The sequence below is a fragment of the Echiichthys vipera genome (assembly GCF_963691815.1).
Source record: "Echiichthys vipera genome assembly, chromosome: 4".
NCBI classification, from domain to species: Eukaryota; Metazoa; Chordata; class Actinopteri; order Perciformes; family Trachinidae; genus Echiichthys; species Echiichthys vipera.
Window position 1 is genome coordinate 10,929,601 of NC_139829.1, and position 26,583 is coordinate 10,956,183.

Consider the following 26,583-nt stretch of genomic DNA (forward strand, 5'->3'; position numbering starts at 1 on the left):
CACACACACACACACACACACACACACACATACCTTTTCCCTTGTTTCTGCCTGGGTCCACCTACAGAGGACCACATAAGTGCAGCCTGTCCTGAGTAGGTCTCCAGGCCGAGCATGGCTGTGAACTTGGCTGTGGGCATCAATGCAGTCTATTTAGGAAACAAGCAAGATGATTGGAGATGATTTGGGTGACAGAGGGTTTAAAAGCCGGCTATCTGCTATTTCCCGCTTTTCTTTGGCACAGCACCTCTCTTGGCCTGCCACAGGTGATTGTGGATGGTCAGGGCGTCCACGCTGACTGACACAGTCTTGGCAGGGATGACCGTGAATTGCTTCCGGTCTGAGCTGTACTTGTACAGCTTGTCGATCATCTTCTTACTGATGCTCTTGGGTCCTGTTCCCGTCAGCTTCTGTATCTCTTCGGTGTCGGGGAAGTACGAGTAGAGCGCCCGGAACTGGCAGCCACCGTCACGAAACAAGATCATCAGGTGGTTGGACTCACACTTCTCCAACTCCTATTGGAGAAGGACATAAACAGAGGTAAGAGAAATGTTATTTATATGACACCGGTATAACAATGAGCTATACTACTGGTGCAGGTTTGTCAGTGTAAGGCTGCTGGTTCAAATTCTGGACAGGGAGAAAAGTCAGTGAGAAAAATGAGCAAGAAACAACCTTTTTGGCCTTAAAAAGGAGCCTTTTCCCCTAAAAATTAAAACATAAAGAGAAACATATATACTAATATTTAAAGTAGGGCTGGGACTTCAACGCAATAATTACAGAAAAAATGTTGCCACAAAAAAATTTTCAATTTATCGAGTTCCCGCCCGGCCCGTAATACTGACACACAGGGCGCAACATGAAAGAAATGACACAGATGAGAAGCAAGAGGATGAGTTGTTGTTGGGTGCTGTGGGCGGACATTTGAGTTCTAAAAAACGAAAAGAAAAGTGAAAACGTGGATTATTGCACAGTTGTGTGCAAATTGTGCAAGAAATAATTCGCCGACCACCGGAGCCCTTCAGCCTCCGCTCCCACCTCAACGGCGAACATGTTGCAGCGAACGTTAGCACAGACAACGCTCCTAGGAGGGATTGTCATTAGTGGATGGATCCATTTTGTTTCTGTGTTTTTGAAAACATGGGAGAAAAAGCACTTGATGTTTAACTGTCTATTTTATGCAAAGAATATTATTCTAAATATTTTTGCAATGTTGGGCTTCCACTTTTCTTGAATATACCGTACTTAGCACTTTTTTATTTTTTATAAACAAAACAAATGTGTTTCAGACGTAAAAGTTTACAAAATGTTAGTGCTCACTGATAAAAATAAACACATTTTGTTGTTTAAAGTTATTGTTGTTTGTATTCATTAAGTCATATACCAAAATCCATTTAAAAAAATAAAAAATGTTGCTTCTTAAGTTTAATATTGATATGCAAATAATGGCGATTAATTAATTACAAAGCCTCTAATAATCTTTTGTGTCCCACCACTAATTTGAAGATAAGACACTTACATGTGCACACAAGCAAATATACTTTGAAGAGATTGAATATATGCTCTTATGTTGTGTATAATGTGATTTGTTTTAACCCCTAAACTGTCCAGTGAGCCTAGTTTAAATTTCCTGCAGACTCATGTTGCAGATTTTGTTATTTTTTGTGCAAATATAAAATGATACTAGCAGAAGCAACAGAGTATATTTAGACGGACTGTCACTTAATATAATAAACAGATCAAACTAATTATAAACTCCATAAAGCATTCATCAGCACCGACCTCTAGGATCTGGTTCTTCTGAGGCTCGTTGACTTTGCCAGCCAGGCAGCAGTGGGAGATTGCGTTGTGGATGATTGGCTTATTCGACTTGGCACTGGGCTCCTTGAATAGTTTGGGACCTAGAGCAGAAAAGCCAGTTAGGCCACATATGTATTATGTAACCACAGTCAGTCAGTCAGATGTCTACAAATTAACTGCAGCTAACAAATCAAGCATTAAAAAAAAGTCATGCAATAGTCACTTTGGCAGGAAAATAATTTATTGTGTTATGAAAAATGACAAGCAAAACCTAGCCACGTTTATTGTGTCCATATTGATGTTTTTGTCACTGATAAATGGATAGGTAATACAACACAACTACAGGTCTGTTATTGTCCTGAGAACACTCACCAGTATATTCAGCCATGGATGTGATGGAAGATGCAGTGGAGCCGTTGTCCCAGTCTCTTTCTGCACTTCGACTGTTGTTACGACTGCCTGGAAACGACTCCACTGAGTCGCAGCTGGAAGACATCATGGAAGGAGGTACAGTAAGGTAAACAGAAGACACTATAAATACTGCAAATCTTGAACATGAACAGTGAACTGATTCTTCTTAAAGGAGCTGTACTTGAAACACTGAAACTGGACTGGTATTGCCTGAATACGTGAAATACCAATGATTTTTCACAGCCAGATGCACTAATGTGCGTGCCGGGCTGGATCGTCAAAAGAAACAACTGTGAACACACAGACACAGCAACACAGAGGGAGAGTAACTTTATTCTCTGCTCAGGATGCCATTACTCCGCTATATCTTTATGACATTCATTTGTTTGCTGCTATATAAATGTTCTGAAGGTTGAGAACAGCTCTTTCAAGCACAAGCAAACAAAAAAACTAAAAATAAATTTGTGAGCAACTTACCGCTGGGAGCCAGCCCCCCCAGAGTTGACGCTGTCTGCCTCGTTGGTCGCAGCAGAGGCCAGAGACAAACTGGAGCCTGATTGGGCGTTACTCAGTTTGTCGGCTAGGTGAAACGGAGACGACACTTTCGATTATTACAGCATTACAACACGTGCTAACATGGTTAAGATTTAATCCACAGGACAAACATAGGAAGAGACGATGTAAATGCACAACTGAACTTAAATTTATGTTATAGATGTTCCTCCTTTTATCCGACCGTCCCCCACTGTCATTCCACGAGCCATCGGGTGGTAAGCGGGGGGGGCAGCACTTGATAACTGTAGACGATAGGGGCAGCAGTATGCTTGAAATCTGCTGACAGGATTTAAGGAAAATACACTTTACAACCACAGCGTGGGTTGAAATGAGTGGCGCTGTCCGTATTTCTGCATGTTGACTCAACGGGAAATAAGCAGCTGAAGAAGTAATGTGACAGAGGCACTGACAGCTACAGTTAGCTGAAAACAACAACCGAAATATGAGATAACCATGTCTTGCCATATTTCTTGTGACCTAAACTCACAGGACTTGATGTTGACTGGTGGACTGATATTCATCATATTTATTCAGCCAGTTCTCCGCTGTGGAGCTGAATTAACGGTAAGATGAGACATGACCGCCCTGAATTTCATCATTGTGTGTTTTAAATCATTCTGTTTGTCCACCAAAATGGACACTTTAGCTACCGTTAATGTGGCACAGAGTATATTTAAATGCATTTGCTCAGCTGTTTTTCTTTCTACAATACAGTATATTTCCAGATACAACCGTATATCTATGTGTATTTGCTGAGTAGTCTTTAAATAGTAAAAATTTAATTTTTTCTAATTACCGATCACCGCAATTTAATTTAGTTCTAAAAAAAAAAGTGCAGGCACTCCAGTGGGTTTGAAAAAGTAAAAAAAAACCTTTATTTTAGTGGGTATAATTTAAAAACACCAACGTGTGTTGGCTTGTGCCTTCCTCAGGGTGCAAGAGCACCAATGGTTTGAGGGACACCAACAGCGCTCCTGTGATCCTGTTGTTTAATTTATTTCTAATTAAGGACAAATGCAAGAGATCATCCGTTGGTATGCAAACGTTATATAAACTGTTGGTTTGCGCTGTGTTCTTCAGTTGGCCGTTGGTATTGAACGGCCTGATTAAAACTGGATATCGTTTTAAAAGTTGCCATTTTCCATGTGCTTAATTGTTCAGTCATGCACATGTCACTGATCAGCTCAGAATATAACATCTGCATGTCCTTTTAAGCTTATAACGCTGACTGTGCAAAAAGCCCAATGTGTTATCTCAGTTTAAATAGCGAAAATTGTGAAATAACATGTTTTATTTTGTCTTTTCTTTTTCTTTCTCTTCCCATTTAATACTGTAGGTCCGTGGTTGAACCTGTAGTATCCACCCTGACGACGTGAAGCCACAGAACCGGAGGAACCCGGCTGTTGATTTTTTTCCTTTATTGAGATCTGCTGTTAAAGTGATACTGGTTATAGTCTACTGTAGGTGTGTGGGGGTTGTTGCTGGTAAATGGCCAATCAGTCCGAACAAAAGTGCTGTGATTCATTCCCCAAAAGTGTTCACCTCGTTTCTTCCATTGCCAGCTGTACCATAGACTGTATAACTCATCTGAGCTGCTCACATGTGCCACCTGGTGGGCACTGCAGTAAGTAGAGTGAACATGTTTGACCCCCCCTTAATGACGCTACGGCATTCACACAGAGCTCAGGTCAAATGAAAGGAGGAAAATCTGTATATGTACCGAAAGAAGGTACTGAATTCCAGACAACAGTTATTACTCAACCCTAGTAACAATCTTACGTGTGGAAGGACACTTGGAGATATTATCGCTAGAGGATTCCTCTCTGAAGACAGACTTGGGTCTATGTTTCTGCTTTGGTTTGGGGGTTTTGGGCTTCACCAGCCCTTGTTCCTCCAACATCTCCTGCTGCTTCCTCCGCAGATACTCCTGCTTTATCAGCTCCCGGCGTGTCTTCTCCTCCTCTTTACGCAAGCGGTCCTCCTCGGCCTTCCGTCTGGTTTGGAAACCAAAGTTAGCACTTTTTGGAAGAATAATATCCGTCAATCCTATGCTAAAATTGGTTAAGTAAGTTACCTCGCTTCGTCTCGTTTCAGCTCTGATTCTGATTCTAGTTGTTGTTTACGGAGTCGAGCCTCCTCAGCTTTCTTCTGCTGCTTCAGCAAGAATGCTGCTCTCTTCTTAGCCAGCTCATCCTCTGCCTTCTGCTCATCCTTCAACATGAAAACATGAAACTTTAATTTAGTGCCACATGAACCACAAGGTTGATCTTTAGAAAATATAAGAATCATAATCATGTACTAAATTATTCCATTAATTTTTTTTTAAATTGATGATGTAAAATGTATCAATATAAAAAATAATCATTAGAATCACCGCTACATTAACTAGTATATCATCGGGTAATTCCAAGACAATGGACCACTAATGTATGATATCATCATCACTGTTAATAGAAACTAAATTAAACAAATAAATATTTCCATTTTCATGTTAAGGCATTACCTTGAAGAAGAAGCCCATGCCTGACTTCTGCTCTCCATCACCTCCTTCTGTCGTTGTGTCCTCAGCAGCAACATCCTCCTCTAAGGCTTTCAGCTCTGACAGATCAACCTCAATCAGACTGGATTTGTTGCGCTGCACCTCGTCTGATGGTATATTCTCTTTCCCCGATCCGTCTGAGGAGTTGAGCTCAGACTCTCTCAGTGTGCTGGACAGGCACTCGTCAAAGGACACTTCCGGGGCAGCCAATGCCTTTAGGTCCACTCGGGTTGGCAGGCGCACGTTCGCCTCATCGTGAAGGCGGAAGTTGGCACTCCGAATGTGGCCAGACCCCGGCCTGTCAATTGTCTCTCCTGCTGTGGGGTTTCTGGGACTGTCAGGCTGGTCGGTCCTGGGGGACCTGCCCCCAGCTAACTGCCTTAGGTGTGGTAATGTCTCTGCCCCGCTCTGGGTGGGGGTGAGGGTCCTGGAGGCATGCCGGCTCTGCTCCTTGGCTATCTTTAGCTCTGATGGTTTGGACCTGGGGCCCCGGCCTGAGGTCAGCTTGGGGGGTTTCCTGGTGGGAGCAGTGCCGGTGCTGGAGAGGTGCTCCACATAGTGAAAGCTTGCACCTGTCTTTGAGTCACTGTTTTTGTTGCTGGTAACAGGAGGTGGAGTCGCACCAGGGGGGGACTGTACATTCTGTTTCATCAACATCTCTTGCTGCAGAGACAGCTGCATCATCTGTTGCTGGATGCTGCCGATGGCGTCATTCAATAGATCGATGGAACGGCTGCACTCATTCAGGTCCAGCTCTTCTTCTAGATAGAAGCTACTGCTGGTCCCTTTCCTGTCTGCTTCTAAGGCACCTAGCGGAGTGCTTCCCGCCACCACTTTGTCCCCCCTCAGAGCATCAACACACATATCATCTTTACTTGATGGTGCTTTCTCCCCACCAAGCTCGTCTTTAGAGATGTCAGCTTTAAGTGGGTTGGGTAATGTGTCACTCTTACCTCCACCTTTAACGATGTGCAGGAAGGCTGCCTTTCCCAGCTTCTGCCTCTGCCTCGCCGACAGCACTTCCATCTTCTTCTTCTGGTGCTCAATGGCACGTCGTTTCTCCTCCAGCTGCATACGGAGCTGGACAATTTCAGAAGCCAGTACATTAGAACCGCTGTTACCATCGATCGTACGTGTGCATCCTCCTAAGGGTGAGGAGGGGCTCTGGTCCCGCTTAAGCCTCCAGGAGGAAGCCAGCGGTCCGCTGCTCTCTGACCCGTCTGGAGTGGTCCTTTGGGAGCTGGAGGCACTGGAGCGTAGGTCGTGGTTGCTGCCGAAACGCTGCTGCTGGGCTTTGCGCTCAGCAAAGGAAGTCATGCGCACACTGCCACTGGCCATGCTGCTGGCCTGGGAGTGAGCGCTGAGGCAGGGGCTGGAGCGACCGCTGCCCCCGTTCACATCCTTGTCTTCATGCTCTTTCACATTCATGTCCTCTTGAAGTTTGGCCGATTCTTCTTCTTCCTCATTAAAGGCTTTCCTGGACCAGTTGGGGTCTTTAGTGGTAAGAGCTTCATCAAGATCCTCCTCATCCAGGTCTTCAAGCTCAGCGTCCAGGCTCTGGCCGGTCTTTGGTTCTTCAGAATCTGAATGAAGGTAGAAACCCCCAGCTGGATCTCTGGACGTGGGGTCCACACTGCTGGTAACCATGGGGTTGAAATCTGCTTGACCCTGTAGAGGCTCCTCTGATAAGTCTGCCTCCGCACCCGGAGGAGTAAAGGTTTGGTTCAAGCTGCTGGGAGCTTTCCTACGAACGGCAGATATAGATCCATTTCCCCGGTGTAGAGAGCCCCTTCCTGAAGAGTGGGGCCCCTCACCACTCTCCTCCTCCTTGTTTAGGCATACAGACTTCTCTTTAGCTGTTTTGATCACAGAAGGCATCAATGGTTCTAGGTAAAAGCTATCTGCTGCAGGTTTGGACTCAGTGGAAGTTTTCGGTCCAGCTATGGCAGTTGCTTGCATCCCTTCAACCAGTTTGGGGATGACGGAAACATCATTCCTGGCAACTGCCACCGGAGTTTCTTCCTCGTCCTCAATGTTGACGTTGCCCAGGAGGCTGTGGCCGTTGACCCTGCGCATTGCAGTCTGCAATGGCTGGTGGACAGCAGTCTGGTGTTTGGGCGTGACGTTGGTGATGTTGGTGATGTTAGACGCCAGGCTGTCCTTGCTTATGGAGCGCGCCAGACTCACGCTGTCGCCAGAAGCAATGTCTGCATCACTTTCTGTGGCTGAATGAAGCATGTAGGGGCTCAGTGTGGACAGTGGTCTGCAAAAGGAGAGCACAGGAAACATCTCACTTGTTAAGTCAACATGATAGACAGCTTGCAATATACTGTAAAGAATTTGTATACTTTTTACATACGTTTCATTTAATTTCTGAGGCAAATTTGTAAGGCTCTCTGACAGAGCTACTAGTCCATGGCAAAAGTAAAAAATGTTCTATATATGTGGTCAGAATAGGCCCCATAAAAATAAAGCATAAATCAAAGAATCCAAGTTGGATACATGCGCAGGACAAATGTCAAAAACAGTCTAAAACCCAAAAATATTAAATTGACTAGAATGTAAGACGTAGAAAAGCCGCAGTCATTTGAGAAAATGGAACCATCAAATGCTGAGCCTATTTACTTCGAAAATTACTTTTGAATAGTTGCCAATTCATTTTCTTTCTACAATATTTCTGCACCACAAGAATGTTTGCCATATATATGATATTATTGTACTTTCTGTAACTGAAGAATATTCGGCTCTATTGTAATTTAAATATTTATCAGCAGATTTAAAGAAAAGCCCTCTGAGCTTTAGAAAGTTGTCATCTTCTCACCTTCACAGCAGTATATGAAGTGCCATATGGAAGAAAAAGTTGCTCAAACAAATGAGCAAAAACATTTGTTTTAGATAAGAGCACATTTTTTCACTACTTTAAGTACCTCTGCCTCTTGTCGGGCCATGCAACAACAGAGCCTCTGGGTTGTCCATCCATCTGAGTCAGGGAGTTGGAACGGTTTCTGAGACCTACCCCGAAACACACATACAAAATGAATAAGTATTAAAAACAGCTGCTGGTCACCGTCATGTGAGGACAAGCAAACCTGTATTTTTTGTTAGTGTCCTTACCTGCACCATCTTCTCCTTGCTGCTTCTGTTGCCTTTGTCGGAGGGGCAGGAGTGGGTGGGAAGGACTGAAGGTTGGACCCCCTTTACTAAAACAAAACAGAAATTTTTTTTTTGTTCAGCAGGTTACAAATTCATAAGTCATCCAAACACTATTGGCAGAGCAGATTAGCAGAAAGTCCTCACTGGTTAGCCTATGTGAAGTACACAGGGTTAGGACATTTTCCCCCCAACTCAAATACATTCAGTTTCTTTTTACACCAAGAAAATATTTCACCTGACAACAGAAATTCAAGTGGCATGAAAAGTCCCAACTGACAGTTCAGTACCCTTTAACATAGCCTAAGCTTTTAGTCTCACAAAACATGCAATGCGCCCACAGTCAAAGAGACAATGCGGTGATCAGCTTTATTCTTTACAAATCCTTATTGAATTTGGTGAGGTGAGGAGACATAGGGTTAGAGGTGGAGGGGGCATGAGAATGAAGGTCAGACACAAATGCATATCTACCCATCCTTGTAGGGTTACTGTAACTGGTTAGGAGACAGGATCATGATGAGATGAACAAGAAGGAAAGTGAGAGAAGACTTACAGGGGATCAGAGTCTTCAGGGTGCAGGAAGTACCTGTTACAGACTTCAGGGCTGCTCTGGTTATCGGCAGCACCAGGGCTGACCAGGAAGCTGCGCTTGGTGGCGTTGGAGATAGGCACTGATGGGCGGGCACTCTTGGGCTGACCTATGGCTCGAGCTGAGGAAAGGGTGAGGAACGAGGAAATGATCATGCTCATACTTGCAGTGACTGATGCTGGCTGTCATTACAGTTGTTTGATCCGCATTGAAGGGCTAGCTTTGCACAAACAAAACTGGTTAGTGGAAACGAATCAGTCATTGCACTGTGATAATATGAAAACTGTTCGATCTAGACTGTGTCTGCACTTTATTCATTTTGTATCTGGAGTATAATAATCGCACTTACCATCTTTTAACTCTTGGAGATCTCTGGGCTGGACAAACTCTGGCTTGACCGTTTCAAACCACCAGAAGAGTTCAGCGATAAACACCATCACATTGTGCTACATAAAGATCAAACAAAACATGTTAAAAACAATCGAATACAGATCTTCATAAAGCTCAGAATAACAGCAAGAAATGGTTACCTCTACCTAGATTGCTTCTTACTTTATTAAATCAGATTAAATACCAAGGGCGCAAGGATTATTTGCACAGCGAATCCTGAGATGTTTTAAGTAGGATGTATCTTACTTGTTTTTGTTTAAGAGCAATCGCCATAAATAAATATGCCATGTTTTACATAAGATGAGTTTAATTATTTTTCTTATTTCTTGTATTTTATGTCTGCATTTGCCAGTGGGCCTACACGATAAGAGTATGCATAATAATCTGTTAATTCCACTACAGAAGAGACTTGATGATCCCTGCAATTAGGTGTAGGGGAGAGAAAAAAAAAAAATCTAAATCAACATTTTTTCCCCTCTCTATTTTTGCACAGTTGCAGAATTGTGAGTTTCATACTAGTTGTCAAATTAAGACTCAAGTGGTGGCTGCATAGTTCCTGACTCGTGGGATCCAAACATTTTCAATAACTCCAGAGCTTTGTAAAGTCCAAAAGTTTTTAATTTTATTTTTATAAAAGACTGTAATCACTTTTACAATTTAACCATCTGCTTCAATCCATATTTGTTGGCATTTGGCCTTTCAAAAAACAAAATTTACACTGAGGTATAATCCTCGCCGCACACAAAGGGAAATAGAAACTTATTTATTATTGATCTTGTGAGAGGCAGCGGCCATTGCAGGTAGATGACTGTTTTTCAGCTGTTTGTTCTTCCTGTATCAGATGCAGTAATCTGCCTACGGTTTAGCACACACCGGGTGTGTGTCAGTTAAGGCCTGATTTTATTTATTATTCTTAGATCAAGCTGAAAATTTTCATTTCTAATATTACAGTAGCAGTTGCTGACGTCAGGTACAGCCCCATCCTTTGCTCATTAAAGCCTATGAATTACTTTATTCAAACTGAGGAATTTGTTCAATTCTGAAAAAGATTTTCTTATTGTACGTTATTTTGGGATGGGGTGGGGTGGGGTGGGGGGGGGGGGCTTCAATCAAAAAGTTCTATAGATTTGGTACACCCTTAATATTTATGAAAACCTTTTTACCTTGAGCACGAGCGGCGAGTACAGCATGTCTTCTGTCGTCAGATAGAAACTTTTATTCAGATACTCGTTGGCGAACTCTTTGAGTAGCTGGATGTTGTACAGGCTATCAGCAATGGAAGGGACTTCCTTCAGGCAAATATCTGATCCGACAAACAGAGTGCAGAGTCAGATCGGGACACAACTCAATGACCGGATAGCTATAAATGTCACACTGACTGGACTGGGACAGTAAGCCATTTGGAAGTGCCAAAAATAGCATCACACATGGATATTAAATTCAATGTGTTAGCAAAGAAAGCTTGGCTGCTCTTAACGGAAAAATTATTTGAGGGCAACTGATAATTAGTGAGATGTAGCTATTGAACATGGGGGTGTGAACGTGTGAAAGTGCATGCATGCGTGCAAGCACAGCATACCCTCCAGCTTCATGAGGTCTGGGCAGTAGTAGTTGACTATAGTCAACAGTGCAGCTCCGTCGCAAACATCCCTCATCAGGTCTTCCAGCAGAGGGAAGAAGGGGAACTGGCGGCCTGAAGCGTGCTCCCGACGATACCGTACCTAACCACCGGGGGGAGAGGATGAGGTTTTTATGAGAAGAAAAGCCACAGCAACACAACCCCATGGTAATACCAACAAATGACACCAAACAAAACATCCTAAATGCAATGACTAGTGTCACACGTACAAATCACTTTTGTTGTGAGATTCACATTTGAACTAGTCAAGGCATGTATTGATCACAAATGTTACAGCTTCAGTTAATGCTCTCAGCTATCCGGTTAATCATAACATCAAGGTTCTCTCTGGGAGTTTCAAAGAAAAAGATCATATATTTTTTAAATATAAGCAAATACTCCTCTTCAACTGATCAACAGCAGGTTTAGAAAAAAGTTTAGGGAGAACCCTAAAGACCTGGAACTGTGAGGAGATGATGGAAGTGTTAGAGTAGTGATATGAACAACACAAAGTGAATGTCAGCCTTCCTCAGGCCTTGATGGGAAGACAGCCAGTGGTAAGCCCAGTCAAACTAGGCAACGTGACCCAGCTGACTTGAGGAAACTGGGGTAATCACTGGCCCACTTATGGAAAATGAGTGTGTAGTAAGAACAGGAACTCACTCACCGCAGCCACATTCGTTTTGGATACATACTCTTTACAGCTGGTAAGGATGGGCATCTTAAGTATTTACTTCAGTTTCCATAATTCAGTGATCCATCTGAACCAGCCCAAATTAACTATTTACAACAGATTTAAATGATATAGGCTAAACATTGAGACATAGGCACCCATAAAATGTGAGATCGTTAAGAGACCTACATGTGATTTAGAGCAACATAAATAGATACAGGATACCAGAGCAGACTGTACTGACTCATACTGTCGCTTGCTTCAGCAGAGTGGAGTGGTGAGAAATTCTGCTCCTCACTCGCAGGGCTGTTTTTCCACCCGCTCAAAGCCGCTCTGCTCAATATTGCTCCATGCGCAACTTAGATTTCACCTGTTGCACTCGAATCGCTCGCTCCCAAAATTTTTCAAAAAAAAATCGATGAATGTCGCCTGCCGTCGGTGGGGCTGGGTGTTGGTCTGCATGTACTGCAGCTGTGCAGTAACACAGAGAAGTTAGTTACATATGTAACTCCAGATTGTCTGAGTATACAATAGCCTGACAAAGCCTATAAAAAATGGACTCAGGCATGGTTCAGACTTGTTGTGTCTAAACAGTGCCAGAGCAAAATTGGAGCAGGAGATTTTGACGACTTTCCAACTTTAAAATACACCACTCTGCGCTCCATCCGAAATCCTTGCTTCCCTCTTGCTTCGCACTCCGCTCATATGCTCTGCCTGGGAACACCACTCCCTATGTAATGAATAATAAATTAGACATTCCCTGTATAAAAAATAATGAATGTAGATCAAGTTAGGCTTGATTGATTTGCTCAGTTATCTTGGCCACAATTTTTTTAATAAAAAAAAGATGTGTAAGGAATATAAATAATATCAGTATCGGCCTTAAAATTACAGTATGAGTAACTGTTTAACAAAGATCAAAGCTTTATTTTAAACAGAAACTGATCTAACATTCCAAACACTAGCAGTAGTTTGGTGAAACTATGAGACAACTATGCAGAATTTAAAAAGATCACAAACAGCACAACACAATTGGGCAGCTAAAAAGATATCCATCTAAGTATATAACCAACATTACTGAGGAATCTACAGTGTACTTGGATGACATTCTATAAAACGAAACCAACTGTACTGAAGCAGTTTTTGTCACAAGTCACAGGTGAATCTACCAACCAAACTTTACCAAGCTATACTACAAAATGAGCTCTATATAAAAAGGGTCTTCTCCTGACTGTACCGCTTCGGCGGGCTCTTCTGGCTCCAGCATGCAGTGGGCCAGCTCGTGCATGACATCAGGCTGACACACACAAGATAGCAGAGATACTGTCAGAGGAGGCAGTGTGCACAGAGGAAACAGTGTGTGAGAGTAGAAGAGAGAGACCAGAGAGGGAATGACAAAGCAGATCAGTGAGAGGAGGTGGCCAGAAATGGGACTGCAAAGCAGAGGAGAGGTGTGGGCATGGATTTCCTCATATTCTCACTGGGCAAGCAAATACCACAGAAATGCACAGCGAATCCACATGGCCTACTTCAGCTTGAAATGAGATAGCACACATTGCATAGCTAAAAGAATATATTTTGAACACAAAGATCAGGATAGCCTTACACCTGTGTGACATATTTGCCACAAGGGGGGGGGGGGGGGGGAATGAAGCAAAAAATAAGCTTTCTCCCCCTACTGCTGACCTACTGGCTACAAGCAGCACAGAATGAGCTTGAATGAGCCATGGTGGAGTGTGCGCACACATCAACACAGAACTATGCGTGCAAGGGGGAAGAAAATGGGGTTGTGGGAGGGGGGGCTGGCATCAAACTTACAGGGACTAGCTTCCAATACCATTTGGAGGGAGACTATCCAGTTTGCAGGGATAAGAGAGGGGAAGGAGGGACAGATGAGGAACAGGAGCAGAAAGATTAACAGGTCAGAGGTTACAGACAAAAGGATCGGATCTGCTACCGGTTTAAACATAGAAAAGGGAGCAGGGTCAGCAACTCCAAAATGCCATTAGGGTGGAACATTCCTTATCATAACGAAGGATCCTGCCGTTGTCTTGAACCAAGTTTTTGCTTGGAAAATATCTATATATTTTAATGCCGCTGACATCGGGATAAAGACTAATGAGGATTTTTTAAATAAAAGTCTCCAAAAACTGAAATATGGAGCTACTGGCAAAAATGTGTTGCCCATCTTGGCTGTGGTATTTTTGTTTTTTTTTCCCCTGTAAAAGAATCACCTGGAAGACACTGAATAGCTTTACCTTTTGGTGGCTGGGAGACTCCAGGGAGTGGTGCTTGACTTTATGCTCCCTTTCTGTAATCTCCCTCATCTTCATGTTCACCTACAGTAGAAATAATGACATATTCAATATGTTTACATTACGAAAAAAGGGTTAAACAGGTTATGGAGATGTTAATGCACTGACTTAACCTGGCTATTGTAAATCTGCATATGCAACAGGTCAGATATCTCCCCTACCCTCAACCTTATTTTGGCTTGCTTGTTACCAGCCCGACAGCGACTCTGGTATTGTTTTCACCACTTAAGTCTGTGTGTCATCACAGCAAATGTGGTCCTTGAGACACCTACTGTAGTGCTTTAGAGGTGTGTAGTTGGGATCAAAGTAAAAGTCGACTATGAAAGTATTTGTGGTCCGAGCAATGAAACTGGAAGTAGGGGGATGCAAAGTAAGAAAGGGGTCATTGCCCCACCACTTCTCTCTAGTTTTAACGGTTTGGTTTATTTTCTTCATCATGTGTCATGTGCATGTGTCAGAGCAAATGTGTCTGAATTTTACAAATAGCAGTGCATTTAGCTGTGGAAAAGAAAGTTATTTCAGTGTTCTGGAGGCTAGAGTGTGCTGTGAAAATTGTGATGCACACAAATGTTTTCTGATATTTTATTGCCTCAAAAATGTATAGATAAATCAAAATGATCATCTTTTGTTCCCCAAATTGTCCATTGCACTTTCCTTCTCTCAGACAGTGATGGTGTGGGACATCATGATGATTAATGGACACACAGCATCATGGTTTCTCTGCCTCAGGCCTTCAACCCGTTGAAAGATGAGTGCAACATGAGCCTGAGTCTCTTGTACTCCTATCTCTTGGCCTGTGTCGGAGCACCAGTGACACGCAGGCCCCAAGAAAACAAGTGGGCCACTGTCGCCTATAATGTCAGCATGAAACAGATTATTCATTCACATCGTGGTGAGTGGCAGCTTCGGGACATAATCAGGGGAAAAAAACTGGACGCTGTTGCAGTTAAAAGTTTTGGATGCTGCTGCGTTTCTTTTATTGTACCTGCACTACTTATGTCTGTGCTGTGCTGAGTGTGTGCGCATGGGTGTGTGTTCCAACCTTGTTGATCCAGAAGACCATAGCATCCTCCAGGTCAAAGGGCAGCTCCTTGGAGGCACTGAAGGTAGAGAAGCGCTTGACAGAAGCCACCACTTTCTCGATGCTGATCATCTCCACGGTGTAAGCCATCATCAGGGCATCGATCATGGGCATGTGAGCACTCTGTGTGAAGGAGAAATAGAAACAGAGGAGAAATTACATTTTATTGGATCGTTTTCCCCCCGGTTCAAATGCAAATATGATCAAAGCTGGAGGCAAAGAAGCTGAAATTGCAATCTGATGCAAATTTTACCTAAACAACATAAGACAGTGTAGATTAGTTTGTAATATATATGATCTAATGTGCATGTCCAAATGTGTACTATGCTACACCTATTTTGTACATTTGATATATCCCTTTCTGAAAATTGAACAATTACCACCAACTGCAGACATCACACATTTAACAGACTTTTCCCAGCTCCCTCTGAAGCCACAAAAGGCTTCATACAACATTTTTTTTCACATATCCAGCAGCACTTCCTAATACCTGTAAACAGACTTTGATGTGTTAAATCAGTGGAGTTTCCCTTTCAGGTTTCCTTATGAACATACTTCAGACATGTCTGAACACCGCTCAGTAAGAACTTGTTTCAAGCATATCTTAGTCATTAATATTTGCTGGAACTGAACCATCATTTTTAAGTCTAGTGGGACAATCATGAGGTTCCGTCACTATTGTGTAGTTTAAATAAGCTGCCACGGTTTAATCAAAGGTAACACCTCTTATTCAGCACAGTGGTTTTCAGCCCCTTAAACCCACTCTCTATGTCTTCATGAAATCAAGAGGCCCAGCAGGGGTATCCTTACTCAAAGTGGCATAACACCTGGTCCCTACCAGTAAATATATTGCCTTTTAAAGCCAGGGTGTGAATCAACACAGGCCAAACACTAATACATCTTTGTCCCCAGCTGGCAAAACCCAATATTGGTATTTAGCCTCTTTTTCTGAATCTCATTCTTTAAAAAACACCACAATAATGCAGCACCGGATTCCATGACAGGACAAATACATACATGTCATTGTTTCAGTCAGTACCTTGTGTAACATGCTAATGGCCTAATCCAGCTGGTGATGGAAGTGCACAGAGGTTAGGCCCGTTAACATAAAGGATGAGAGCTTTTCAGAGTAACAAAACATCCTTGGGCACTTACAATAACAGTGAAAATCTACCCTCAGACACAGTTAATATATGAAGAAGGGATGGAGACTGCATAAAGGAAGCTAAAGTTTGCTCTAGTTATATTGGCTCGATGGATTTACTCACATAGTATCTGCTGTTTTGCTGAGGTGTTTTCTGTTTTCAAAGGCATTTAAATAATTAGGGCGTAAAGGAATTTCAGACAAATTGCTTTAGACTTGCAGATCTCTGTTCATAACTGCAGTTGCTCTGTCCTCAATTAAATAAGGGTTTAGCCAAACTCCATCATCTGTCAGGTTCTAGCTTTCATGCACAGGTACAGATCAGATAATAGGTAACATTTTCAGTTCAATATGCAGTACAATAAGAAGAGAGGAGTCTTCAATATGAAATTACTCAAAATGTTAACTGCATTTAACACCCAAGTGTCAATAAGGAATGCTCAATAAATAAACAAAAAGGCCAATTTAACAGCATGATGTGTTGTTAAATCTTTTGTTTTCCTCAAACAATGGCTCTGCCCTTTACCAGCACAATGTGGAGCCCCATGGAGAGGTCTGCTGATGCCCTGAGCTGTCTGTGCACGTATTACAGACAGAAAGCGTGCATGCAAACACACATACAAAGGTTTAAGTGGACTCAGGAGGGCTAGCTCCTCAAGGTTTTACAAGCCCCAGCTGTCACCCCAACAAGAGAGAGAGGAGATGCAACGGAAGTCTCTGCAGGTACAGAATCTGTTTCATTCACACAAAGAAGCACACAAGTAGAAAAGTGTGGGTTGCTGTGGAAACGCTGTGTCAAGTCAGCAAACTGGGAGGGGTTCTATCAGAGATAAGTGGTGTCCTGCTCAGGATTTTCCATCTACTTTACCGGGCTTTGTGTCTGGCTGCTTACACACAGGCCTGCGAGGATTATTTTGTCAGGCTGCTAGCAGGAAAAGCAGACACACGTCGCTGACAGGGCACAGCCTGCAAAGAGGAAGACTGCTCAACACCATTGCTGGTTTCCATGGTAACAAAAGGGGTAGAAAGATGGCTGAAAGCAAATGAGCTGGTTGGCGTTCATCCTATCCTGTGCGTAGTGCTCTTGGTGAAATTGTGAGACATCGGATCTCATTGACACAGAGGTGGAGGGAGCTGCTCTGTACTTCATTCACCACGCTGTGATGTGCTGCTGTCGACTCAGGTGATGATCTACAGGATGTGGCTTACACACCGAGGATACTTAACCTCTTTTAAGAGCTGATCTGTGAAAATATAATGAGATGATGACGTTTGATGACTACAGAGGGTCAGTAGAGCTACGCAAAGCTGGATAAAAAAGGCTAACTGGGCATTCAAGGATAAAAGGGGAAGATTTTCAGGTGCCAGAATGCAGCAAATGCTCTTAACAGATTGACGAAAAATTAGGTGAGAAAATATCACCAACAATAAAATCCATTCTAAGAAGGTTTAGCCCAAACATAACCCTCTTAACGCTGATGATTAAACTATCTATTCTGAAAGGGCACGGCCAGGCCTCATTTTTAGTAGGATTTGAGAAAGATAAGGGTATTTCTTTGACAAAGTAATAAAATACCTGATAGTTCCATATGTAATAACTGCAGAAGAGATAATCCTTATTGACATGGAGGTTAAAGCAATGTCCAAAGTTTATCTGATGTTCTTCACATTGAATTACAAATAGGGCTGAAACAATTAATTGAGTAACCTCGAGTTACTCGATTACAAAAATTTGTTAGATTTGTTTATTCCTATCTTGTGCGTTATGCGGCCTGTTTAGCGCAGGGATTGTTGTTCCACATGGACCATTTTTGCGGATGTACACCACTACATCCGGAAAAGGCAGAGAATAAGTTTAGCACAATCACAATCACTCCACAAGTCCTAATCTCAGCCCTATCTCTAGTAGGATAGGTCCTCAACAGACTAGCATGAGTAACAGTCAAATTCCACCTCTTCGTTTGAATATGAAATGATAAGCCAAATCAGCCAATAATGCAGCCAAATCATTTGAAGACTGTTCCGCTACATCAACCGGCAAAACATGTTTGAAATTCATTCATAATATATGCAGTGTATGATGTGAAACAATTGCAATTATTAACATTTCATGTCTATCCACAATGTTTTAACACTACACAGTAGATAGATGCTTACCAAATGCATGTTGCCGAGATTGATTGCACTACTGGATAGCGGGAAAAAGCAGTAGCTTCTTCCACTGATTTCTCAGTGGTGAGATAATACATCAGAAGCAGGAAGAGGTGTGGATGTTACAGGTAATGTGCAAAGTTGTTATAGCTTCTACACTGATTTCCTTCTTCTCTGACAGGCAATATGTGCTACAAGCTACATTTTCTTAAAGCCATGGCAACATCATGGACTGTCCGGTGCTTAATGTGTCTGTAGACAATCCAGTATAAACATTTAAGTAATATTGACTTTGAATTTCACCAAAAGCAACAACTTCTAAAGTTGCAAATGGTCAATTGCCGTGCACTGATGGAAAACCCCTTTTTCCACCTTTTTTCAGGCAACTACCAAACACTAGCACTGTGTCAGCGCTGGAGAATGATTCTGGGAAACACTCCGACTTGTATTTTTTTAAACCAATTACAATCGTCTTTGGTAGAGCAAAGAGGTACAGTAGAAGGAGCAATGTACATCCGGTGAGGCTTACTACCATATCGTCTATCCCCAACTTCAGTCCACCCACTCACCATTTTAATGGGTGCACTGGCCAGGTCCCCATCTGTAACGGGTGTATCGTCACTTTCCACGACATATATGCCCTTTCTGGACAGAGACTGGATGACGGACAGGTGGGACTGAAGAGAAGCCGCTTGCTCCGTCTTGAGGATGAGGGTGCAGACACGACAGTAGAGCTCGCAGGACAACAGCAGGCGGATGACAGGCGGCTTGATGTGTTCCTGCTCGTACTGGTCTGTGTAGAACGGGTCCCTTAAATCCTCTGGAATATGGTCTGCAATGGAGAGAGTGTTAAGGTGAACCATGTGGCATTGACACTTGTAGATTACCTTTAAAATTGTGAAACAGATTGAAGACAAAATAATAATGTGTGATTGTGTTTGGTGAGCACCCCAACACAAAAATCTCCATCTGCCCCAACCTACACACATAAAACGTCTGTGGTGTCAACAGGCTACAGGAATGCAACACGTTTTCATGTAATATTTGTTCTACGTCGGCTTCAGTTTACTTGGAGCAAACATGGCCATTTGTAATTGTAAGTCACAGCTTACTGCCCCAGGAGCACATTGGGAAACAGATCCTTGATAAATAGAGTCCTTAGTGAGATCAGGCCTCTCAGGTGACATGGTGGGCTTTGCCAGCACTAACTTCACAATATTGGATCCACAAAAATGAAAAGAAAACAATGACCTGCACAAGACATTCATGTTACTTTGGATATGAAGTCACTTTCAAAACCAGAATTCAAAGCCATATAAGGGCAACGGTGGAAGCACATGAATTCAGGCATGCACAGACCAAATTTATACTGCAATGTAAACCAGACACTGAGGCTTAAAATAGGCCTACCAAGATGCGCATAACCTGTCCAGATCCTGCACTACACAAATCGGTGTGGTGATAGAAAGTTCCCTGTTCTGTTTAATCTGCTTTGAACTGTGCCTGAGCTTCAGTAACACAGCATAAGCCATATGTGTGTATGTGATGTGTTTATTAGTGACCAGTGGGATAAAGGGATCCACTAGTCAACAATCTCTTCCAGCTGTTTTTGTAGAAGTGAGGAGGCAACAAACAGGTTTTGAGAAATACATAAAGTATGTCGGCAAAGATAAGGAAAGTATGAAACATGAACTAGCAAAAACAAATCACAATGTCAGTTCAGGCTGCCCAGTTCTGTGCAAATAGGGTTAAGCTTTCCAGTCACAAGTCCTGGAGAAAACTTTTTTTAAGCAAAGAAAAAAACTCCAGTGTTAGCTTTAGCGTTTTATTTAGCAGCGGGGGCAGGCCAACAACAATCACCCCCAGGCCTTGCTTGCCTCTCAACGTGCCTCTCCTCTGTGCGTGTCTCCCAGATTCTAGAGTGCACAGTTGATATGTCTTCATTGTCGTGTCAAATTAAAAGCCCTCGCAGAGTCGTGTAATCGCAACTTCATGACATTTCATACAATTCTGAAGCAGCAGCAGACAGATGGAGGAAACCCTCTAATTCACATGCCTACAATAGCTTTTAGTGGCAGGGTGATATACTGGCATGTCTCACATCGTAGATGTTTGAGGTCAGGTGTAAGGGATTATTCCAATTGTTTTAGTGTCCTTTCTGTTTCAGCTAGATGTATAAATGTGTGGTGTTACCCAACTGTTAACAAGGTGCTTTTGTCATCATCACTTTTTAAATTAAAAACTGTCACCACTTATTCAGTAAAGAAATTTTACTCAGAACTAGGGTTGGATAAAAGCACATACTGTACTTTACATCACAAGGGAGATTTCCTTGTTTCTGAACACATTTAGTCTTTCCTATTATCTTCTCCATTATTTCTCCAGATTGCTTGTGTTTCTGGCTTTGCACAGACCATCACCTGGTGTATCACAGTCTTGTCATTTGCTGATGCAACTGAGAAAATAGGGATATCCCAAACCGTTGGACCAACTCTGGACATTTCTATTAGGAATTAATTAGGAGCCTTTAGTTTTATTCATCATATCTTCCTGTAAATAAAACTATGAAGATTGTTGTCATTTAAGAATGCGATTGCATAAAAGATAACTGGAATGAGGATGATTAAAGGTAACTGAAAGGATGATGATTTACCATGCAAGCCTTAAGTCAGCAATAGGCTAGCTGCTAATGCTCAGATCAATCCTCCTGCACACTCTATTCCACATGCATTACAACAACGCAGGCCTCCCCAATATGCTTTCTGCCACCGTACACATGTTGCAAATAACTCATTGTGCAACAGCTTTAATCTATTATGCACAACACAGCAGTTTAGGTCCTTCCTGGAGAACGCTGTCCGAGTAAATGAACACATTAGAACAGTGGGAATGGTTGTGTATGAAAACAAAGGGGTCTGGCTGGAGCGAGACTGCACGTTTGACTTCATTCCACAGACGCTGATGTTGTGTGGCAGCAGCCCCCCACCCTCCTGCCACCAGGAGCCAGACTGAAATATGTACTATCTGGGATGGGGTGGAGCATGAGGATATGGTCTGGCAGCAAGACCCAGGATGTGCTACAGCAAAGTCAGCCAACCATGATCAGCGCCACAACATGATCGGCACAAGCATGGGAGAGGAGGGTAAGGACCAACAATGTGCCTGCAACCATGACGTGCTCACTCTCGCTGCATCTGTCTGTCTGTCGTGCAGGCTGGGAGCAGCTGTGGCACATGCAGAGGGCAGTAGGACAGGAGAGCATGTATACAAACATTGACATACATAATCAAAGACTTAATAGGGGAAGCCCACTGATGAATACGTACCAGATGCACTTGAATCGCTAACAACCTCACACTATCACGTGATGTCTGCATTTTAACTGTTTACATGGCACTTACCATGTTTGTCAGTCATTGCATGAGCCAAGAAAGCAACTGTGCAGCATGTCTAATGTAGAAGACACCATATGAGCCATAGGGTGAAAACCAAATGGGTCTAGTGTATTCTGTTCTCATGGGATGAAGATAATTGCAGCTGCACCCGAGAGTTGGCCACATAAGGGGCCAATGTATGCTTTGTGACTGAACAACATCTCCGCCCAAGTTCATTTGCGATGCATCGTTTTTGCTTATACAGATATATTGTTATACTCCATCTTTCCTGCATCGTTAGTGAGGGCCTATGATGACAGACAGTGAACTGAGCAAGCAAATGCGTATTAGCTTTGGTATGAAAATATGAGCTTAAGTCATGAACCTTAGAGTGGATAAGGTTTAGAACAAAACACTGGGCAAAAAAACAGATAAAAGAGACAAGAGCTTTCCATCCATAACCTGGATTACCATTAAAATGCCATCTTTCTGTCATTTGTTTAATATGAATGTTCCACTGGCATTCAGAAATCTGTGTAATGAACACAAACATATAAAAGACCAAAGAATACAAAGGACAGCTTGTATGAGCCTCTGAAATAATAATGGATGATATGACCAGAGAGAAGATGCCTGAGTGAATGATGCCCCTTATGCATCAAATAACTAAGGCTTACACAGAGTAAGCTTAACATCTACGATAGGACCATATCGCATACCAAAAAGTAAATAGCAGCCCTGCAGAAAAACAATGGCTAATGTTGTGATTTTAATCCTGCAGCCTTTTCGGACAACTGATTAAACACCTGCCATACAGTCAGGATGTTTTCTGCTGTCATGTCTGAGTTTAGAGGTCAAAAATGTATCATGTCAGCAAAGGCTCTCAGAGAAAATTAGGCCAACATTTTCCCACGTGACATTTTTTTCCTAATGGTTAATATATAAGTATGCAAAAAGAAACACTGGACAGCACAACCTCTGATAGTTCATATTCTATCTAATCTGAAGAGACACTTTATGATATGAAGGCTGGGAGTCTCAGTTTGTCTATTGGACAAGTGAGTGTTAATACTACAATTTCACCAACCACACACACTGTTTCACTAAGGCCTTCCTATTTTTGCCCAACTAGAACTCCTAATGATGGCTAGTAGAACAAGTAAACGTGCATGAAAGAGGGGGGGAAGTAATCTGCAGTTGACTTTTCATAGCTGTTAACTCCCATCTGCTGATAAAAAGGTAAAATGTTTTAAGCACAGTCACAAAAAGCAGCGAACTACCACTAGGTCCAGCACCTATCTACCTGACTAATGTTTTTTTCACACCTACAGTAAATTCATCTACACACTTTACAAAGCTGCACCCAGTAAAAAAAAAGTTGATGTAGGATATCAAATACAAAACAAAATGGGAAAAATAAGCAGTATTAGTTCTGCTTTTTTAAGGTTGCTAGTTCTGCAGCCACAAAGAGAAAAGGTCCTTAAAAGTGTTGTCCCAAAATCCAAACAACTCCTCTCAGTCCTGTAATGAATTCAGTGCTTGCAAGCACAGACAAGACAGGAAAATCTGGCATATAAAGGCCCGGTTACTAATGCTGATACAGTGCCAGTGACTGGCAGTGCAGATCAGTATTTTCCATGCTCTGAGTCCAGTCTAACTCATGCAGCTAATCCTCGGTGCCTGTCACTCAGCCTGATTTAGGTTCACTCTCACTGGCCAACCGACAAGAATGAAAGGATCTGGTGAGTCTATGAGGGAAGCTTCAGTTGAAAAGTGTCATGGGGGAATTAATGTTGGCTCAAGTACACACATACATAAATATTTCTTTCTCTTTCCCTTTTCCTGTCAACATTCCACCATTGAAGCTTTACACAATCTGCTGATGGTAGTTATGTGGATAAGATTGAACGCACTGTTGCAACAATAACATCTGAAATAATTGACAATATGAGAAAAATATGCTACAGATATAGCGCTACCTTGGGTTTTATTAATCACACTGTGGTCACAAATGTTTTACCTGTTAAATCTGTAACGGTAGATAGAGATATTATTTAGTAAGTAAGTCATAAACCTAACTCTAATCTAGCACATGAAACGTATTAAGCATTTGTGTAGTGTGACTATAAATGTAATTACTTACCTATGCCATAAGCTTTGGCGAACAGCCATCGCAGGTTGGCAGCTATTTTGGCTCTGGCGGAATCGTACATCTCCAGTGGTACGACGTCCATTGTGCCTTCTGCAACCCCAGCTAAATCCACTTTTCTCCTTGTACTGTCCCCGCCAGCACACAAATCAACATCCATCCTTAAAAATAATAAAAATTTAAAATAAATATATTATGTTACAGTTAACATACTGCTGCTGAGTAAGGGACAGGCTCAAATAACAGGACATTAGACATCCATAATACACTAGGACAGAATTTAACTGGCATGGATTGCGTGAGTGACTACATGCTCTATTACAGTGATTCTTCAATAAATAATTAAATAAAATCCTCATCTGGTGTTTGTTGATTATATAGGAAAGTACTGTTTTGGGCAGTGTTGTTAATCCTCCCTAGAAGTAATCAATTAGGCTTACATCTGGTAGTGAGACAGTAGTACCAAAGTAGCATTGGTGCCGGTGTGATCACATTCATTATGCTGAATGCTTGATAACAGAGTGGAGACAGTGTCTTTGCTGTATCTGCTACCTAAACAAACCCACAGTGAGGCCTACAGTGACTGAAAACAGTGCTGAACACTGGTGTGAAACTCTTGTCATTATGTACATTGTTACAAGCACAAGTCTACAACTATGCAGAGCAAAAAGTGTATCTTGCTTCTAAATCACTCTCAGAAAGAACATTTTAACCATAAGGAACCTGAGTTATGGTTGACTTTCAGGATTGTTGAGAAGCTAACTACTCACACCCTCAAATGAACAGAGAGAAAAATACCAAAGTCCTGACCTGTCAGTACTCTTTTGATTAATCTGGGTCATATTTTTGTATGTTTCTCAGTAGGTTGTCCTTTTAAGCGTTTTGTAACTTTGTTTTGAAAAGTCAGTGCTTTGTGATGAGGTAGTATTACAATTGCAGGCCTGTAACATGTCTAGCAGACTTATGTTTCTAATCAGTGCCTGCAATAAACTCAGAGCACTTTCACTTTCTATTGCCCCTTCAGGCTTACGTCTTGCCTAGACATTTCCATCGCTGTTACAGTGGACAGTTGTTGTTTGTTTGCTTTGACATCAACGAGCTGAAGACAGAACTCCTTCCTGAAATGCACAACAATTATCAAGAACATGTCCAACGCAGCATTTCTAATTAGGCTACATTAGTGCACACTTTCCACATACTATCGTACTACAGCCCTGCCAGACAAATACAGTTAACAACGATAAAGCAAATGTTACATTACCTGTAGCTTTAACTCAACGTTACCTTACCACCTCACCAGTTAACATTAACGGCCCAATGCTGTGTTGAACAAGATAAGATCAAATAGATCATCACTTATTAAATTAAATAATAATAAAAACATAAAAATAAAGTGTCTAAGGAGTAAAGTGCAAATGATATAACCTGATGTAATACAGATATTATTATTCTCAAGCTTAACAAGCTAGTTAGGAAACTGCTAATTAACTAGATTAGCTATACTTGTAATGTTTAGTCTGCTGTTGTTATGGTAACCTCATTAGCGAGAGTAACAACCGTTAGATGACAAAGGTACATTTGTCGAACATTAGGTTTGGCTAAACGGCCATGAATGCAAATATGAAGCAGCTAACTATCACGCTAGCCGTTAGCTTCATCGGCCCCATGAATGACGTTAGCTAGCTGGCAAGACATTACCTCGAAAAGGTGTGGTGTGTCTCTCCAAGTCACCCTTCAGTTCCCTTCGGGGTTAACGAATTATCCAAGGTCCTGCCTCGTTTTACAGTGGCCTGCCGTGTAGAAAATACCCCAGCAGCAGCGGTGCATCATAGCCAGCTAATAATGCTACTGACGGGGAGTCTGGGTGGTCTCCTCCCAGCAACAAGACCCAATTCGCGGCCTGTGTGACAACCCGCTCCACGGCAGGCTTTCTTTCAGCAAAAAACAAAACGCAAGGAAAGAAAAAGGGTGGGCTTTTCCCAGTGAAGAAACACGGCGTATAAATCTATCTCTGCACTAGGCGCCTCATGTTAAGTTAGTAAACAGATAAACACATAGCTGTAGGTGGCTTGTTGGGCTGTGGAGGACCGGTTGGGTGTTCGCGCTCTGCCCATGGAAATGTAATTATCCCAGCCTGCGTGAAAGGTAACGACTGCGCATGCGTGATTACCTTCCAGACTTGTTACGAGCAATACTGGTAATAAACTTCTCCACTGGTTCTCAAACTGTGGTACTTCCACTATTGGTGGTGCTCAAGCTCTCTCTGGTGGTACTTGAAGGAATCTCCAAAATAAAAAAGGATGCATTAAAGGTTGAATATGTAGCATCTATCTAATAATCTACTCTTACATACCTGGACACCTATCTTCTTTTCTTTGTGCAATAACTTTATCAACCACTTAAGTGCAATAATTGAATCTTCTTAATCTTAATTCTCTCTGTGAATTTAATTTGACCTGTATTCTTAAATTTACCTCATATATATTTGACTAAGAGTATTTATTCAGCTAAGAGTTTATTGGATATCCTATACTGTATTTATTTTTTTTAGAAGAAGAAGAAGAAGAAGAAGAAGAATTCCTTTATTAGTCCCGCCAATAGGGAAATTCAATTTTCACTCTATTATTTTTTTTTCATTTTACGC

General features: G+C 42.2%; 1 protein-coding gene across 2 annotated transcripts; it reads right to left on the minus strand.

Annotated features, from left to right (window-relative positions):
* camsap1b (calmodulin regulated spectrin-associated protein 1b) lies at positions 1-26,029 on the minus strand. Of its 2 annotated transcripts, none has more exons than XM_083912213.1 (18): positions 25,638-26,029; positions 23,934-24,100; positions 18,986-19,248; positions 15,083-15,244; positions 13,984-14,064; positions 11,014-11,155; positions 10,598-10,737; positions 9,394-9,490; positions 9,042-9,165; positions 8,420-8,505; positions 8,233-8,317; positions 5,270-7,568; positions 4,841-4,977; positions 4,546-4,760; positions 2,689-2,791; positions 2,173-2,285; positions 1,783-1,901; positions 1-515 (listed from the first exon to the last, which is right to left on the minus strand). In XM_083912213.1, the coding sequence occupies exons 2-18, from the start codon at positions 24,097-24,099 to the stop codon at positions 219-221; spliced, it is 4,629 nt and encodes a 1,542-aa protein (XP_083768339.1). In that variant the 5' UTR covers position 24,100; positions 25,638-26,029; the 3' UTR covers positions 1-218. The 2 variants fall into 2 exon arrangements, with proteins under 2 accessions (XP_083768339.1, XP_083768338.1); XM_083912212.1 differs by having other exon boundaries at positions 9,009-9,165.
* Positions 26,030-26,583: the final 554 nt, after the last annotated feature.

Coding starts and splice junctions, on each gene's coding strand:
- camsap1b (XM_083912212.1), bottom strand. CDS start 24,099: ATGGATGTTGATTTGTGTGCTGGCGGGGACAGTACAAGGAGAAAAGTG. Junction 7,569..8,232: donor TGGCCCGACAAGAGGCAGAG/GTACTTAAAGTA, acceptor CTCCTTTTGCAG/ACCACTGTCCACACTGAGCC. Junction 2,792..4,545: donor CTCCAAGTGTCCTTCCACAC/GTAAGATTGTTA, acceptor CGTTTCACCTAG/CCGACAAACTGAGTAACGCC.